An 18,084-nucleotide genomic window follows, 5' to 3' on the forward strand; every position below is an offset into this window, starting at 1 on the left:
CACCCAGGCTTTGGTCAGATCCCTGGCTGGGACCTGGGTGGCTGGGACCCACTGCCTGCTAGACGGCGCCCGGCTCAACCCGTCCCCGACCCTCGCCAAGCGCAGACAGCGGGAACGTGCCAGGCGTTTTATTAACCGGAAAGGTGGGCGGGAAAGCGAGCCGCAAGCCTTCACTCCGCGTAGTTAGCATCATCGTTGCTGTCATTGAAGGCGGAGGAGGAAAGCTCCTCACGGGGCGTGCAGACCGGGCACCGCTGCCGCATGTCATCCCAGCAGGACAGGCAGTACACGGTCTCGCAGTCCAGCGTCGGGCACACGTAGGACTCAGAGGTCTCGGGTTCCTGGCACACCACGCAGCGGCGGCACAGCCAGCCGCGCAGGAGTGGGCAGCGGCGGTGCAGGGCGTCTACCAGGTGGTGGCGCTGTGGAGAAGGGAGGGCGGTGAAGAGTGGAGGGATTTAGTACCCGATGGGAAACCAAAGGGAAAAGGGGGATTTTTGCCTGGGGCACTTGGGCAGCCCTTACTGTCTGAAGTCACCAAGGCCTGACACTGCCTACTTGTTGGAGAAGGCTGGGTTGAGCCCAGGAGAGTCCTAGAGGGCGAGGGTACTTTGGAAAGAGGCCCTAGAGAGCCTCCCTCTCCAACTCTGATGGAATGGCAGGAGGCTGGGAAATACAGTAGCAGTAGCTATCATTGCGCCTTTAAATCATCTTATTTGGTCCACATGTCAAGGCCTACAGATGAGTAGAGAAAATAGAAGGACTGGTCATCCCCACTTTACAGATGAGAAATGTGTAGTTCAGAGAGATGGTGTGACTTTCTAATCTTAGGTCAAACCAGAGCAGATCTGAGGGCTGATTCCAAACTACAAACCTTGTTATCAATACGCCCCGCCCCCAACCCCACCCTCCCTCCATTGCCAGGAATCCTTCACAAGCCACCAAATCAGATCATTCTTTGCTCCAGAAATTCCCAGGGCCCAGCTGCCTGCCAGACAAAAGGACATTTGGGCTTGGCCTTCGGAGCCTTCTGTAATCTGTCCCTTTCTAGCTCTGCTGCACCTCTCTAATACTGACTCTTTTGTGCTTATTTCTCCTTTGCCAGCGTTGGGTACTTGGGATTCCCTTTGGACTCTTGAATCTTTATACATTGTTTCCTTGGCCTAGAATACATGTTCCTCCCACTTCTATCTGCCCATTAAGTCCCATTTACTTCAGGACTGGTCAAGGAATCTCAGTATGTTCTTTTTTTTTTTTATTAGACATTTTTTTCTGTCTCATGTGTCATAGAGGCTGGGAAGGCCTAGGCACTGGAGAAAAAAGTCAAGCAAAGTCAGTCTCACTTTTATGAACTTTGTTAGGGCCAATTAAATAAGAATAGCTGAGCAGGGCACAGGCAGTTCACACCTATAACTCTAGCATCTCAGTAGGCTGAGATCTGAGGATTACTGTTCAAAGCCAGCCCAGGCAGGAAAGTCTATGAGCCTCTTATCTTCAATTAACCACCAGAAGACTGGAAGTGGTACTGTGGCTCTAAGTGCCAGCCTTGAGCAAAAGAGCTCCAGGATAGCACCTAGGCTCCAAGTTCAGGACCCACAACTGACAAAAGAAAAAAAAAAGCTCTTATTCATAGTTCTGTTTATAATGTTGGGTCTTGTACTAAGAGATTATAGATATGTTATCTCAAATTTAAAAGAAAAAACCGTATGGGCTGGGTATAGCTAGTATCAGAGCTTACACTTTGTGTGAGGCCTTGGGGTTCCTTCCCTAGCTCTGTGAACACACACACACAGCCATATACAGAAGATATTATTATCATTATTTCTCTGTCTCTAGGTCTCTTTCGGCAATACTCACTTGGTTTGAACACAGGACCTATAACTTACTAGATGGACATTCTACCACTTAAGTCACTTTTATTTTATTTTTTTTTACTTTAGTTATTTTTCAGGTAGGATGTTGTGTTTTCTAGTAAGGTCTTGGTCTTTGTTGTGGCCAGCCTCAGACCAAGATCCTACCTAAGTCCTCTCATACAGCTGGATCACACACAGGCTCACACCACTATACCTGGCTTATTGGTTGAGATGAGATCTTACTAATGGTTTGCCTGGCTGACCTCAAACTGTGAGTTTGCCAATCTCCACCACCAGAGTAGCTGATATTACAGGGATGAGCCATTGTTTCCAGTTTTTTTTTTGTTTTTGGGTCCGGTCGTGGGTCTGAACTCTGGGCCTGGGCACTGTCCCTCAGCTCTTCAGCTCAAGGCTAGCACTCTACCACTTGAGCCACAGCGCCATTCCGGCTTTTTTCTTATGTGGTGCTGAGGAATCGAACCCAGGGCCTCAAGCATGCAAGGCAAGTAAGTGCTCTACCACTGAGCCACCTTCCCAGCACTGTTGCCAGATTTTAACCATCTCTTTTTCAGGTAAAAGAACTGATAAAGCTGGTATACATGGCATGCCCCTGTAAGCCTAGCTACTCAGGAGGCTGAGATCTGAGGATCACAGTTCAAAGCCAGCTTGGGCAGGAAAGTCTGTGACACTCCTGCCTTCACTAACCCAAAAGCCAGAAAATGGTGCTGTGGCTCAATTTGTGTTTATTTTTGTGCCTTGGGCACAAAAGCTCAAGGACAATGTTCAGGCCCTGAGTTCAAGCCCCAGGACTCTCACAAAAAAACAAACAGAAACAAAAATAAAACAAACCTGATGCTTGGAGAGATACTTGCCCAAGGGACACAAAATGACAATAAGCTTTATTCTTATGCTAGAATAAAATTCACTTAATCTTTACAACCTGGAATAGTTACAATATTTTACAAAAGAGAAAAACCACACCATAGCTCAGGGTCACATAGTTGTAGTAATGAGGGAAGGAATTACTTGAGGGAGTATGTGGATTGAAACCTGGGTCTCTGGACTCCTTGATGTTTTCATAATGCACATGCCTTAGGCCTCCTGGCCCATAGCCTACCTGCTTCCTTCTCTTCCTCTAAACTTCATTGAACTGGTCTGCAGCACCTTCATCAGAAACTGGCTTTTCCTTAGGTTCCCTCATCCCTCTCGCTTTCCTTCAACCAGATCTAGTTTCCCTTTTCTGCGGGTTTCCTGTCTACTGAGTCTTAGGCTGGGGTGAATCCTGAGGTTCATAGAGAACCACATTCCTGACCTCCAGCATCCTGTCAGACTCACCCTGCTCCAGTAGGACGAGCACACTGGGACGTGCTGGGCAGACTGATGGAAGGTGCCCACCCCCACTGTCCTCAGATCCAGTTGAAAGCTGGCAGGCACATCAGGCCTGGACTTACTGGAGCTTTTTGCTGGTGTGCCCGCCTCAGGATGGCAGCCCTCCTTAGTTGTGTGAACGCGGCTCTCTTCTTCAAGAGCTCATTGTAAAAGAACAAGACCCGCTTCTTTTCTCTCTATAGTGGAAGGAAGGTTTCAGTGATGGTGGCTGAGCAGGAAGATGGGATTGGAAGGGAGCTGAGTGTGTATGTGTGTGTGTTTGTGTATGTGTGTAGGGGTGAAGCGGTCTGGGATGACACACCTTGGGGAAATAGAAGGCTGCAATGACCCTCCGGAGCCGGTAGCCATAAGCCTGGGCTAGGCAGAGACAGGCTAGCAGGCCGGTCGGTTGTATAGCCCTCCAGTAGGCCTTGGTATCCATGCACACGGGCTGGGGCAGGCAGGCTGGGGAAAGGGAAAAACAGTCAGTGGTCTGGTCAAGACAAGATGAGGGACAGGACAGCCTTGAGCTGACCTCCCCACAGGAGTTGGAGGTAGGGCCTAGGAGGCCATAGGAGACAATGGGAGTTTCATTCCCTTCTTCTTGCCTGCTCTTTACCCTGTGGGGGAAGGCTGCCCTGCCAGCACTATAACCACTGGGCCCAGCATGCAGTATGGACACATCTGGAACTTTTCCATCATAAAGAAAGTTCTAGCCAGGTACTGGTGGCTCATGCTTGTAATCCTAGCTACTCAGGATACTGAGATCTGAGGATCAAGGTTTGAAGCCAGCCCAGGCAGGAAAGTCTGAGACACTCTTTATCTCCAATTAACCATTTGAAAACCAGAAGTACAGAGCTATGGCTCAAAGTGGTAGAGCATTAGTCTTGAGCAAAAAAGATTCAGAGACAGTGCCCAGGTCTTAGTTCAAGCCCTACAACCATCACCACCACCACCAACAAAAAAAAAGAAAAAAGAAAGAAAGGAGAAAGAAAAAGAAGGGACTGGGAAGGTGGCTTAGTAGTAGAGTGCTTGCCTTACATACAGGAAGCCCTGGGTTCAATTCCTCAGCACCACATAAGCAGAAAAAGTTGGAAGTGGCACTGTGGCTCAAGTGGTAGAGTGCTAGCCTTGAGCTGGAGAGCTCAGGGACAGCGCCCAGAGTTCAAGGCCCTATGACCAACTTAAAAAAAAGAAAGAAAGAAAAGAAAAGAGAAGAAGTTCTACTGGATACCACTGCTTAGATTGCTGGGCTTCTCTGCTCACACCACCATGTTCCTACTCTGATTTCTCTGTCTCAGTCCCCATCTCCTCACTCTCAAGAACCAGGCCAGAATTGTGTGTGTGTGTGTCTACTTGTACTGGGGCTTGAACTCAGAACTTCAAGCTTTCCTTGGCATTTTCGTTCAAAGCTGGCATTCTACCACTTGAACCACACCTCCACTCTGCTTTTTTCTTTGTTGTTTTTGATTTTGGTGGCTAATTGGAGATAAGAGTCTCTTGGACTTCTCTGCCTAGCATGGCTTTGACTGTCAATGCTCAGCCTCATGAATAGCTATGATTACAGATGTGGGCCATCCACACCAGGCTACTCCCTAACTCTTTACCTTGGAACATTTTTTTTTTTTTTTTTGTCGGCCGTGGGGCTTGAACTCTGGGCCTGGGCGCTGTCCCTCAGCTCTTCAGCTCAAGGCGAGCACTCTACCACTTGAGCTACAGCGCCACTTCCGGTTTTCTGGTGGTTTATTGGAGATAGGAGTCTCACGGTCTCTCCTGCCTGGGCTGGCTTTGAACCGCAATCCTCAGATCTCAGCCTCCTCAGTAGCTAGGATTACAGGCGTGAGCCACCAGCGCCCAGCACCTTGGAACATTTTGACCTGCCTCCCCAGCCCCAGTTCCATAAATCCAATCTCCAGTATCACTCACGCATGTTGTTTGTTTCCACCCGGACATCTGAGGAGGTATTCAGGGCTCCGATGGTTTTCCGAAGAAGCCGGGCAAGCATAGAGTTTCCCTCAACCTTCACCTCCAGTTTATGATTGCCTAAGATCAGAATAGGAAGTTGGGGGTAAGGGATCAGAGAAAAGTTAGAATTAAGAACTGGGGAAGGATGGGGGCTGGAGGTTAAGGAGGGGGTCATAGAAATACTTCACCCAGGTCTGGGAAGGTGGCTCAGTGGTAGAGTGCTTGCCTAGCATGCGTGTAGCCTGGGTTCAATTCTTCAGTACCACATAAACAGAAAGAGCCGGAAGCGGTGCTGTGGCTCAAGTGGTAGAGTGCTAGCCTTGAGCAAAAGTAGCTCAAGGACAGTGCCCAGGCACTGAGTTCAAGTGCCAGGACTGGCAAGAAGAAAAGAAATACTTGACCCATTTTTCTGGGTGAATGGATAATCGAAGCTCCCCAATAATAGCTTCTGGGTTCCAGGGCTGAGATTTGACCTTGGGGAGGACAGGGAGGAGATGGTCACAGGAGAAGGCTAAATGGGGGGTTGCAGGACTCTGGGATATGGCTCACTGTGGAAGGAGTACTGCAGGTAGGAATGCTGGCGGATGGTGTCAAAGACCGTGTAGAGAGCCCTGTCCAGTGCACACAGCAGCAGCAACAGCAGTAGGATGGGCAGGGTCTCCAGGAGCTCCCTCACCTGCCAGAAGCATAGGCTAGGGTGGCTGTCTTTTGGCTGGTTGCCTTTGCTGGAGCCCTATACGCTCCACCCTCAAGTCTGTGGTTTCATCAAGAGGCCTGATCCCCACACCAGCCTCACCAAGTTTTTCATTTCTGAGGCCTGGATGGTGGGCTTGCAGGGAAAGATGACAGTCAGCTTCTCCGCCTTGCGCAGTGGCAGCAGAGTCCGTTTTCCCTGGAAATAAACATCCCCTGGTTAAGAACCTCAGCCAGGTGCCCATGACTCATGCCTGTAATCCTAGTTACTCAGGAAGCTGAGATCTGAGGATCATGGTTCAAAGCCAGCTCAGGCAGGAAAGTCCATTCAGCAGCAAAAATCATAAGGGGGAGCTGTGGCCCAAATGGTAGAACATCAGCCTTGAGCAAAAGAGCTAAGGGACCAGTGCCCAGGCCCTGAATTCAAGCTGAGTATTGGCGCGCGCGCGCACACACACACACACACACACACACACGAACCCCAGAGCCCTCTGTGTACCCTTTTCCCCTCTGGTCTCCTGGAGTGTCAAGCCCACAGACAACAGAGTCAGTGAGGCATCCTTGTACAGGGCAGAGCCCACGTACCAGCTTCTTCCTGCGCTCATCAATCTGATAGAAGTAGGTGCTGATATAGATGTTGTCAAAGCGGATGTCCTGGTTATAGCTGTCTATGTAAGAGAAGGACCTGTGGACAGTTAGATAGCCATGTCTCAGTCTCCTGATACAGGATCTCCTCACCCATCCCCAACTGCAGGCTTCCTTGAGGCACATTCATTCAGGTGGCCAACAGGTTTTTTTTTTTTTTTTGGTCGGTTGTGGGGCTTGAACTGTGGGCCTGGGCACTGTCCCTCAGCTCTTCAGCTCAAGGCGAGCGCTCTACCACTTGAGCTACAGCGCCACTTCTGGTTTTCTGGTGGTTTATTGGAGATAGGAGTCTCACGGTCTCTCCTGCCCGGGCTTGCTTTGAACCTCGATCCTCAGATCTCAGCCTCCTGAGTAGCTAGGATTACAGGCGTGAGCCACCAGCGCTCGGCTGGCCAACAGGTATTTACTGAGGCCCCTCTGCCTGAAGCTGGGGTATATGGTAGTGATGACAGAGGAAGCAGGCTATACCCCTTCCTTCCAATTGTATAGCAGTGGCCTTCCAGCTATGTGACTGCTGAGACCCAACAGAGATGAGGGGGCTCAGAGAAGGGTGTGGCCAGTCTTGGGGGGAAGTGAGATGTGCTATATGTTGCCTATGTGCATGTATTATGCAGAGCAAACATGGAGCAGAGGCTCAGAGGTAGGCCCTCACATTTTTCAGGAACCATCCAGTTCCCTTCGACACCCACAGCCTCCTCTCAAGCTCTGGCTTCTTTTGCCTTTGACACACCTCTTCAGAGGTTGCCTCAAGCAAAACTCATCCCAATTCACCATCTCCCTTCACAGTGAGGCTATGTGTGTCTATTCTAGCCTCCATTTCTCTCCCCAAATCTCATGTTTGTTGCCTAAAGGGAAAAATAAAAAACACCAGTTAATTGTTTGAAATGTGTTGAAAACTGTAAAAAGTATATGAAATAAACTCGGTAAAGTGTGAAACAGAAGTTCTAAAGCCATCACTTCTGGGGCCCTGTTTAAAAAAGAAATCCACATTTTTGCCTGTGAGATAGAAATAACTAAATTCAGGGTTGGAGATTCAACTCAGTGGAAAAATGCTTGCCTGGCAAGTGCAAGGTCCTGAGTTTGGTCCTCATCTCCCAAGGGTAACCCCCACCCCCCACTCCCCCAAAAAAGAAAAAGAACTACAAATATAAAGATAGGCTGGGAGCGCCCCCTTGTGGAGAGACCTATCATGGGGTTAGGGTTATGTGGACTTCCTGTTCTGGAGCCTGCCCTCCCACCTCTCCTTTCCCCTTAGTGAGTGATCTCATCCAGGTTGAAAGCCTGGAAGTGACGTTTTACTCTGTGCCTGCTTCCTTCCCTCCCCAACCTGGCTCTGAAACCTGCTGCTCCTCCCTCCGCCTCAGGTCATCTTCCTGCTCTGCCCCATCCCAACCAGGCTCCTTAACCTATGACCTGGCCTCACATCCCTCCTTTCAGCTTGCCCACCTCATCTCATAGCCGTTCTCAGTTTAGGGCTTTATTAGACGATTCTTCAGACTCCTTTGATCATGCCCTTTTGTCTCAGTCATCCAGCCCAGCTGCTGCCCCTGTACACTGACAGATACCAAGACCTTTCCTCAAGATACTACCTTCCTTTCCTCAACCATGGTTCTCCACTTGAAGTCTTCTGGAGCCCAGTTATGGCCATTCCAGAGCTACCTACTCATCTCCCATGCCTTGTTTGGATCCTCAGCCTTTTTTTTTTTTTTTTGTCATGGAGCTTGAACTCTGGGCCTTGGAGCAGTCCCTGCGCTCTTCAGCTCAAGGCGAGCGCTCTACCATTTGAGCTACAGCACCACTTGCAGTTGGAGATAAGAGTCTCAGGGACTTTCCTGCTGGGCTGGCTTTGAACCATGATCCTCAGCTCTTAGCCTCCTGAGTAGCTAGGATGACAGGCGTGAGCCACTGGTGCCTGGCCCCAGCGCATTGTATGGCCTTTGGATCATCTCTGTCTTTTAATTGTCTCTCACCACAACAACTAGACCAACAGCATCTTGAGGGCAGGAAGATGGCTCATCCATCTTTGTTGTCTCATGAGGCCCTGGGTACACCTATAACCACTAACTTTCAGTCACCCTAGCCCTATGGACAGAGGCATACAGCAAGGGCCTCTATAGGTACCCTTGCTCAGCCCCTGCCTATGTCAGACTTTTTTTTTTTTGGTCAGTCGTGGGGCCTGAACTTTGGGCCTGGGCGCTGTTCGTTCTTAAGCTCAAGGGAAGTGTTCTACCACTTGAGCCACAGCACCACTTCCGGCTTTTTCTGCTTATGTGGTGCTGAGGAATGGAACCTAGGGCCTCATGCATGCAAGGCAAGCACTTTACCACTGAGCCACCTTCCCAGCCCCCCATCTCAGACATCTGAGGTGGAGATGGGAAACACAGGGTCCAGAATGAGAGTGGGCGAGGCCCAGGGCAGAGAGCAGAAAGAGGCCCAGGACAGCTCAGCTGGACATCAGGCTGGGTGGGGTTGAGGACTTTGTTCTAAATGAGCAGAACGTTGCTGCCAACGCAGCAGGTGAGGGAGAATGAAAGCAAAATTGGACCATAAAAATGGCACAGAGTCAGAGCCAAGAGGAATATGAAGGGCAAGAAAAAAAAAAGTCAAAGCTAAAGGTAAAAAAAAAAGTCAGTTAGGAATAAAGGCTGAAAGGAGGTAGATGAATGAAGACACTTGCCCTTTTAAGATGGTGGGAACATGGATAACATTTCTTCTTTGAAAATGTTCACCTGTTCTTTAATTTCGTGTAAACAGCCAATCCAGCTTGATATAAAGGCAAAGACTGGACAGATTCAGAGCTGGGGTTGGGTTGGGTATTTCCATCCTTAAAGCCTCCCTTTAGGCCAGGGGTCCCATCCTGGGCAGCAGAAGGGACAGTGGGTGGGGGTGGGGGTCCATCACTCACCCATGGAGGACTATGAGGAAGGTACAGGACAGCAGCACTTGTATCAATGCGAGTGCCCACTCCAGATGGGCCTCCTGCCGTTCCACGTAGTCTCGCACCTCAGTGCTCACGTGCTCCCAGCTTATGTTGAGGCCTACCAACCCAGTCTGCTTCTCTTCCTGGGGAGGGCACATGGGTAGACTCAGTCTGCTGCCATTGGCCAGACCTAGCAGCAGCCTTTTTTGTGTGATACTTGGAGCCCCATTCATACCCCAGGAGCCTCCCAGGACCTCAGGAATGATCACTTCACCTGCTTGTCACCCTCTGTGACAGTTCCCTGGCACCATCTCATTCTTGGCTGGCCATTCTATCCCTAAGCCAGCTGTGTGCATATCACAGGCTAGGTACAATCTCTCTCCATACATTGTCCTGACACGAATACCATTCTCCGGCTGTCTCCCTCCCTCAGGTTACCTCTTCCTGAGCCTCTTATTTGTTCTTCCTTCTGCTTCATTCCCTAACGCCTCCTCCCATTCCCTATCAACCCACAACTCACCCACTCATACTCCTGACTCCTACCTTTATGTCAATATTAGCTGAAAATTCCCCATCTAGACCATGGATAGACTGGTTGAGGGTGTCGTAGGTCTGCCCAAAGTTGCCTTCCACAGGGATGCGATTGCGGCACCAAACTTCCATCACTAGTGAAGAGTAGGGCTAGGTCAGGATCAGGACCTATCCTTTCTGGTCCGCAAGCCTCGACCTGGCTGGCTTGCCTGCTGTCCTGTGAGCCTCTTCACCGTGTGTGTGTGTGTGTGTGTGTGTGTGTGTGTGTGTGTGTGTGTGTGTGTGTGTGTGTGTTGGTTCTGGGGCTTGAACTCAGGGTCTAGGCATTGTTCCTGAGCTTTTAAACTCAAAGCTAGTGCTCTACTGCTTGAGTCACAGTTCTACTTCTGGATTTTTGCTTGTTAATTGGAGATAAGAGTCTCCCAGATTTTCCTGCTCCAGCTGGCTTTGAACCATGATACTTAGATCTCAGCCTCCTGAGATCTGAGCCTGGCCTTCCTCCATGCTTTTCGTTTCTCTGTCTATGACTTTCTACCTTTCTTTTTTCCTCTCCATTGTCCTTAGATTCCTCTCCCCAGAAACAAGGCTCGGATTCCTCACCCTCATTGTTTTCACCTGTCCCAAACAGCAGCAAATAGCAAAAATGATAGCCAGTATTTATAGAGCAGCTCTTCTGAGTGCCTGCTCTGGAATCTGCTTCAAATGCAGTGCCCCTTGAAGCCTCGAAATCCCTAGCGGGGCCACTAAGCCCCCATGGCTCTCTCTTGCAATCCTACCTACTTAGAAGACTGACATCTGAGGATCCTGGTTCAATCCAGCACAGGCAGGAAAGTCTATGAGACTTTTATCCCAAATTAGCTACCACAAAGCTAGAAGTAGAGAGTTGGTTCCTCAAGTGGTAGAGCATCAGTCTTGAGTGAAAAAGGCTAAGAGATAGCACCTAGGCCCTGAGTTCAAGCCCCAGGACTGGCACAGAAGGGAAAAACATCCTAAAGAGCTGATGATGATTATTATGCCCATCATCTTTCCAATGAAGAGATGAAGCCCAGAGTTAAGCTATAACTCATTAGGGGACAAAATGGTTGGTAGGGTGAGTGGGCTCAGAGGATGCCCAGAGAATCTATACTTTCCCCCACTTGACTGCTTTCCTGCCTCCCAAATATGTGGTCCCCAAAGACTCAGCCCTGGTACTCCCTGTCCTCCTTCCACTGTGCGGACCCTTGGCAATGCTACAGAAGAACTTGAACTTCATCGGCAGGCAGACCAGGTGGTTGAGGATTGGGACCCAGATGTGTTTCATGCATTCGTTATGTTTTTGGTCAAACCAGCGGCGACAACTATGTATGCCTTGATTCACTACATCTAGGGAAAGAAGCAAGGAGTGTCTTAGGAGCTCATGCCTGTACTTCGAGCCCAGCCCCGCTCTACCCCCCTAGGCAGGACCCCTCACAGGAGCAACGCATCTTTGTCTTCATCTCGTACATCTTCTGTGTTGACAAGGGTACTCTGATTTTGGGGGCCCCACGGGTCCCTTTGCCTTGCATCACTTTGTCTAAGTCCATGCCGTCTTTAAGTGAGTAGCCAGCCTCACTTTTCACTTGAGCATCCAGCTCTTCAAAGGAAGCAGAGATGTTCTGAGTCTGTCTTTTCAGTGATTCTTTGCTACTCTGGAGTTGGAGTAAGGGAGGGGAAAAAAGGAGGAATAGAGATCAGAGTGTCTGCTGCACCCCGAATATATATAGTGCTGAGGGCTGGTAGTGGGGCTTGAACTTGGCCTTGTACTCTCAGTCTATTTTGCTCAAGGCAAACCATGGCACTGTATCACGCACAGTTCCACTTTTTTTTTTTTTCTGGTTAATTGGAAATAAGAGTCTCACAGACTTTCTGCCTGGACTGGCTTAGAACTTTGACCTTAGATCTCAGCCTCCTCAGTAGCTAAGATTACAGGCGTGAGCTACCAGTGCTGGCTCTCCTCAACCTATCTCTATCCATGCCAAGCTCTGAACTCTTACCCCAAGCTGACAGGGAGCCAAGCCTGAGGCACAGCCTCTCCCTTCAGATTCCCCTCTGTTCAGAGTACTGGGAGGCCTTACCTCTCCCCAGCTGTGCCTCTTATCTCCCAGGCCTCAGCTTTTCCTCAGGCCTTCCCTCCCAGATCCTTAAGGGTGAGTGGTTCTCAGGTCTTTGGAACTAATTTCTCAGATCATTATGCCATCTGAATGTCCCTGACTTCTAAACCCCTCAGAGTCCATCTCCAAATTTCTATTTCTCCCTATTTCTCTATTTGTCCCAACTCCCCAGTTTCCAGTCCTCCCATAAACAATTCCAACTCCTTCAAAGGCCCATGTCCCCAATTTCCTAATATTCTAGTTCAGTGCCCCACACATTCTGGTATTTGGAAATGGGGGCATGTATGTCCCAATGAAATGGAGCTACTCTGCAGGCATTTAATGCCCCAGGATTAGGGTCTATTCTGCAATATTTGGAGACAGCTCTACCCCCCCTCCCGTCCCCCACCAAAAACAAATCCAGGAGTATCCCCATCGGGAAGTTGTAAATCCAGGGTCACAGCTCCCTGTTCAAATTAACTCAGCCCTGGAGGGGCCCATAGGCCCTGCTTGCACAGGTACTGACCAGCAGATCCTTGAACACTGCCCGCAAGGGGGCTGTGGAGACGCGCCAGGCCTCACGGGTGTTGTTGATCTGCAGCTCCACAGTGCAGCCCAGTGATGCTATCACTTCGTTGAGGTTGTGCCGAAGATTGGCTGCTGGCCCTGCAGGAAGAGGCCCAGTGTGTTACCTTCCTGTAGGGTCAGGGCCTTCTCAAACTTACCCCCTCGCTTCTCCTTTGCCTGCAGACCACCTTTCAGAGCTACCTTGTGATGGAACTGAGTAAGCCTGTTAAGAGATCTTCTCATTCAACCTTTGACTTTTCTCCTGTTTAAACCAAGCAGGCCCAAAGAGCATGAATAGTTCATAGGAAGGTTGAGAAGCTCAGGATGAGATTCACGCTGAGCCCCCATCGATGGTTCCTCCACCCCCACCCAGGGTCACTACTTCCAGTCACCAACTGGCACTCAGGGACACACACTTACCTGCATAGATGGCAGCCAAAGCGTATCCCATGACAAACAACCTGCCCTCTCTGCCCAGCATCTTGGGCATCGAGAGGATACTGGCACAGCGAATGTGAGGGGACGTCCCCCAACCTATAGCCCCCAAACCTGCCAACAGACCCCACAACGTGGGGAAGCAAAGTGAAAAGGCTGCTCCTCGTGTTCACCAGAGCCCTTACCTGCCCAGCCCCGTTAGAATCCACCACCCTCCTCCCCCCATTCCCCATTGACACTGACTTAGATAGGACACTCATTCATTCATTCACTCACGCACACATTCATTCAACAGCCATTCAAGGTGCAGTTTCTGGAAGGGCACAGAGAGATAGCTTGACGTGTGTACACAGGAGTGGGCATGTCATATGTCAGGGAAGGAAGCCAATATTTCTCATAGCCATGCTAGATTCATGCTCACTCTAGAGACAGAGTGAGAGGAGTGGGCGAAAGAAAAAAAAATTCTGGAAACAGGCACTGGAGCCTGTTTTAGAGTAGCCAGAAGAATGGTGAGAGTCCACCTTGACATTTCCAGGGCTGACACCTACACCACTTACAGCCTGGCCCCTCCCTCTCATTAGTCCTTAATCATGGACTGCTGGTAGCTTCCAGCAGTTTCACACAAGTCTCCCTGTGGTCTCTGCGAGGAGACAAGGAGCTCCTCAAGGCTCATAATCCAGAGAGAGAGACAGACAAGTAAACAAATGACTACCACGGGATGTGCTCAGGGCTGCAGGGAGGTGCTTCTGGGGAGAGCTGAGAGCCAAGGAGGGCGGGGGTATTTCTGCAGGGAGGGGTGGGGCTGGGAAGGCTGGACAAAGGAGATGATGTGTCAGCTGAGCCTGGGAGATGAGTAAGTGTTGTTAGGAGGCACAGATGGCAGTCCAGGCCAAAGGAACAGTGAGAATTAGCCAGGGAAATGAGAAGATTCTTGCGTGGATGGAGTGTTTACCTAATGAATGCCAAAGCAAAAAATCCCAGATCTTTATCCTTCCCTCTGTATCCACTGTCCTCCTAAGTCCCCATCATCTCCCTCAGAGTCTAGATCCTTTGGTGGTAGTTGGTAGGGACCAAACTCAGGGCCTTGCACTAGTGCAAGAGGCTAGCACTCTGCCCCTGAGCTATACCCTCACTCCTTTCTTCTCACTAATCTCCCTACTTCCTCTCTGACTGCTGTATTTATCATATCAGGTCATGATCCTTCCCTGAGTAAACCACTCAGTACTTTTCTACTATACTTAGTAGACAGAATAGATGTTGGTGATCCAGCCCCTGCCCAGCCCCCTGAAGTGAGCTCATGTGACTCAGTTTTTCTCCCACCGCATGCCCCCACAGTGACCTGGCTGCTGCTCCTTAAACGTGCCACACTCATTCCTGCCTTCAGTTCTTAGGGCTCGCTATGAAGGCGCCCGTAGCCCTCCAGCCCTGTCCTTCACATGGCTAGCTCCACCTAATCATACAGGTTTGTGGCAAGCCCAGTTGGGTGCCACCCCTCAGGGTTTTTTTTTTTTCTTATTTTCTTTTCTTCCCCTGTCTTCTGTTGCTAAAACAACTTGAGTTTTGTTCAAGGGCAATAGCCTGGCCCTGCCCTGGCTCCCCTGGGGGGTAGGGGGAATGTCTGGATTTGTCTAAACCAATCATGGCATTACAGGACGTTGAAAGATACTTATTTGATGGTCTTGGCCTTTTGGCCAAAGACTCTAGCTCAGACAATAGTTGACAAATAGCTGCAGTAAGCTCAAAGGAGAGCAAGAAGGAGTTTTAGATATCTTCTTCAGGTTCCCAACAGAGCAAAACTAGTGCTACTCCTCTACCCATGCAATTTATATAGAAAGCAGGGTTAGCCAGGCACTAGTGACTCAGGCATGTAATCCTAGATACTCAGGAGGGCTGAGCTCTGAGGATTGTGTTCAAAGCCAGCCCAGGCAGAAAAGTCCGTGAGACTCACTTTATTTAGCCACAGATGTAGAGCTGTGGCTCAAAGTGGTAGAGAGCGAGCCTTGAACATAAGAGCTTGGAGACAGTGCCCCATGAGAGAGAGAGAGAGAGAAAGAGAGAGAGAGAGAGAATGCGAGTGCATGTGTGCAGGGTTGCAGGGGTGGGGGGAAGAAGCAGCTTAGAGTGTGTGCATCACCAGCACAAACATCCAGCACCACTAAATAAACATGTATATGAAAAGTAAATAAAAATAGACCCCCTAAATGTGCATTTTCTGGAAGTGGGGGGAGAAGCAGTTGGCACAGGCAGGCACAGGAGGACAGTCTGAGCAGAAATGGGTGTCATTTGCCTAGCAAGGCGTGTCAGGAGTCCAAGACCCTCCAGGGCCTCTGCTGCAGGAAAGGGAAGCTGCCTCACACCTCCTGGGCTGGGTGCCTGCCCAGTTGCAGAGCTTCACTGGCCACTGGAGGGCCTGCCCAGAACAAGGGAGGGGGGCACTCATCAGGTGGGGAGAATGGGAGCCTGCTTCTCCCCAGGGCAGGGGAGAGGTCCACCGCAACATGCTCTGCTTTCACAGTTCGGCAGGCTCCTCTGGAACCAGAGGATGCTCTGGGAGGCAGCAAACAGGCGAGGCTAGCAGTGAGGTCCTCCACCTATGAGGGCAGCCTGCTGGCAGAGGGATCCCAAAGGACAAATGGCTTGCAAGAGCTAAAGGGGCTTCTTGGGCAGTCAGCCAAGTAGAAATGCTGTCTGCAAGAAACCCAGAACTGCTGAGGTCCACACAGCTTCCAAAGAGATCATAAGATCATAAGATAGCCAGGGTGTGAGCGACTACCACCCAGAAGGCACAGGCAATGGAATTATACCAGCTTTGGCGACTTCAAACTTGTGTTCCTTTTCCTCTTATTATTCTGACACAAGGAAAACCACAAAGGGAAGGAAATAGAGAAAAAAGGAGAAAGAGCAGGCCAAGCCCCCATTTCTACTGCATGACCTCATGCAGGGGATGGGCCTGTGCTAGGGCATTAAGGAGGGAAGACATTTGAAGAGAAGTAAGATTGAAATAATGTGGATGGATTGACATTCCACAATTTTACTGGGAAGATTAGAGTGAACTTCTGGTTTCTAAAAAGGGATTGTTCAGGGGCTGGGAAGGTGGCTCAGTGGTAGAGCGCTTGCCCTGCATGCATGAGGCCCTGGGTTCAATTCCTCAGCACCACATAAGAAAAAAGCCGGAAGTGGCGCTGTGGCTCAAGTGGTAGAGCGCTAGCCTTGAGCTGAAGAGCTGAGGGACAGCGCCCAGGCCCAGAGTTCAGACCCCACGACCGGACCCAAAGAAAAAGAGGGATTGTTCATTCTTTTCTGATCTTTGGCATTCTATGAAGATGTGATGCCTGGAGTTACTACAGCCATTTCGTGATCTAAATGGAAGTGATGGACAGGTTGAAGATGACACAGAGAGGAGACCAAAGGACCCTGGATTTTGAGATGGAGTTATTGAGCTGTTGAATTATTCAAACTCCAAAAACATCTTGCTTTGAAACTTTTTTAAATGTGAGATATGAACTTTTTGTAGGAGGGTTTTCTGTTCTTATACAAAGGTCTCTATACAAATGTCACATTTCCTGAGAAGTCTTCTCTAGCTGCTCAAGGTAGGGTTGCTCTTCAGCCCTTCTCTCACATCTCCTTCTTTAACCTTTTTCATACCACTTGCCACCATCAGAAAGGCTCATTTAACTAGGCGCTAGTGACTTATACCTGTATCGCCATCTACTCAGGAGGCTGAGATCTGAGAATTGTAGTTCAAAGCCAGCCTGGCAAGAATGTCTATAAGACTCTTATCTCCAATTAACTACCAGAAAGCTGGAAGTGGTGCTGTGGCTTGGGCTGAAGAGCTCAGGGACAGTGCCCAGGCCCAGAGTTCAAGACCTGCAACCGACCAAAAATAACTAAATAAATAATAAATTCCACTAGTACTCAGGGCTTGGAGCTTGCAGGGCAGGCACTCTACTTATTGAGCCATACCTCTAGTCCTCATGTCTAATTCTCTTTAGTATAAACTCCAACAAAGCTGGTGCCTGTCAACCTTATTCATGGCTACACAACTCAGTAAGTGCTCAACAAATGAATGAACTGAATTTCTCAGGAGGAACAGGAAATAAGCCAGAGAGGACAGAAGAGATGAAATTACACAGAGTAGGAGGGTTTGGACTAGAGCATGTGGGCAACAGGGCAAAAATCCTTCACCAGATTGAGGGGGCTTATTGAAGGCAAGGGCTGTGTTTTCCTAGGTTGGGGCCAAGCTCAAGGGGAGGTTGAAGCTACAGAGTGCTTGGTCGGGATTAAGCTAGCCCATTGGCACTCTCTCCTTAGCACTTAGGACAGGTTGTGTTCCACAGGCCTCAAGGGGCCCAGCCTTGCCCAACACTTACCCACCAAGCTGTATAAAACCACCATCTTCTGCTCTTCATAGATGTTTATGGGGTTTACCAGGAGCTGAAAGAGACCTAAAGGTACCTGGTAAAATCAAAGGTCAACTGATAGGGCCCAGCCCTGGCCCAGCCCTAGCCCTGCTGCTTCATACTTGCCTATGGCCAGGAGTCCCCCGGTGCCTGCCCCCAGCAGGAAAGCTGTGGCAGGGAACTCGCCTGGATGGCGGCACAGGAACCGGTTACAGGAGATGGGCAGCCCCCAGCTCAAGAACATCTGTACCACTGAGAGATAGGATGGGTCAGCCACAGCACCCCCTCTGGCTGGGAAGGGGCTCATTAGGCAGAGACTCTGAAGAAGGGGAGTGGAAATAAAGCAAAAAAGAGGAAAGGGCTGGGCTGAAGGGAAGTACTGGAGAAGAGGGACCCCCAACATGGGAGCAAGGCTGAGGGAATTGCTGAAGAAGAGACCAGATGGAAGGAAGCTGGGGGATGCTGGGAAGGGCGGGGTCTCTGGGGATGGGCTCACTGGTATGGGGTAGTTTCTTCGGCCTTCTTATTCCATTCCCATTCTGATGATTTGTAACAGCCATATGTCTGTCCCAAGGAAGCTTCTTGAGTGCTAGAAGTCG

At 49.9% G+C, this 18,084-nt stretch overlaps 1 protein-coding gene across 1 annotated transcript; it reads right to left on the minus strand.

Annotated features, from left to right (window-relative positions):
- Positions 1-170: 170 nt before the first annotated feature.
- On the minus strand, positions 171-18,045 carry Dcst1 (DC-STAMP domain containing 1). Its single transcript, XM_042681997.1, has 16 exons — positions 17,982-18,045; positions 17,612-17,737; positions 17,456-17,530; positions 13,071-13,199; positions 12,610-12,749; positions 11,426-11,642; positions 11,194-11,337; positions 9,988-10,109; positions 9,430-9,587; positions 6,465-6,564; positions 5,983-6,078; positions 5,736-5,862; positions 5,148-5,264; positions 3,544-3,686; positions 3,305-3,418; positions 171-422 (listed from the first exon to the last, which is right to left on the minus strand). Exons 1-16 carry the CDS (start codon positions 18,043-18,045, stop codon positions 171-173), a joined length of 2,124 nt encoding a protein of 707 aa, XP_042537931.1.
- Between the last annotated feature and the right edge of the window lie 39 nt (positions 18,046-18,084).

The sequence above is a fragment of the Dipodomys spectabilis genome, unplaced genomic scaffold (genome assembly GCF_019054845.1).
Source record: "Dipodomys spectabilis isolate Male_0828 unplaced genomic scaffold, ASM1905484v1 ptg000069l, whole genome shotgun sequence".
Lineage (NCBI taxonomy): Eukaryota > Metazoa > Chordata > Mammalia > Rodentia > Heteromyidae > Dipodomys > Dipodomys spectabilis.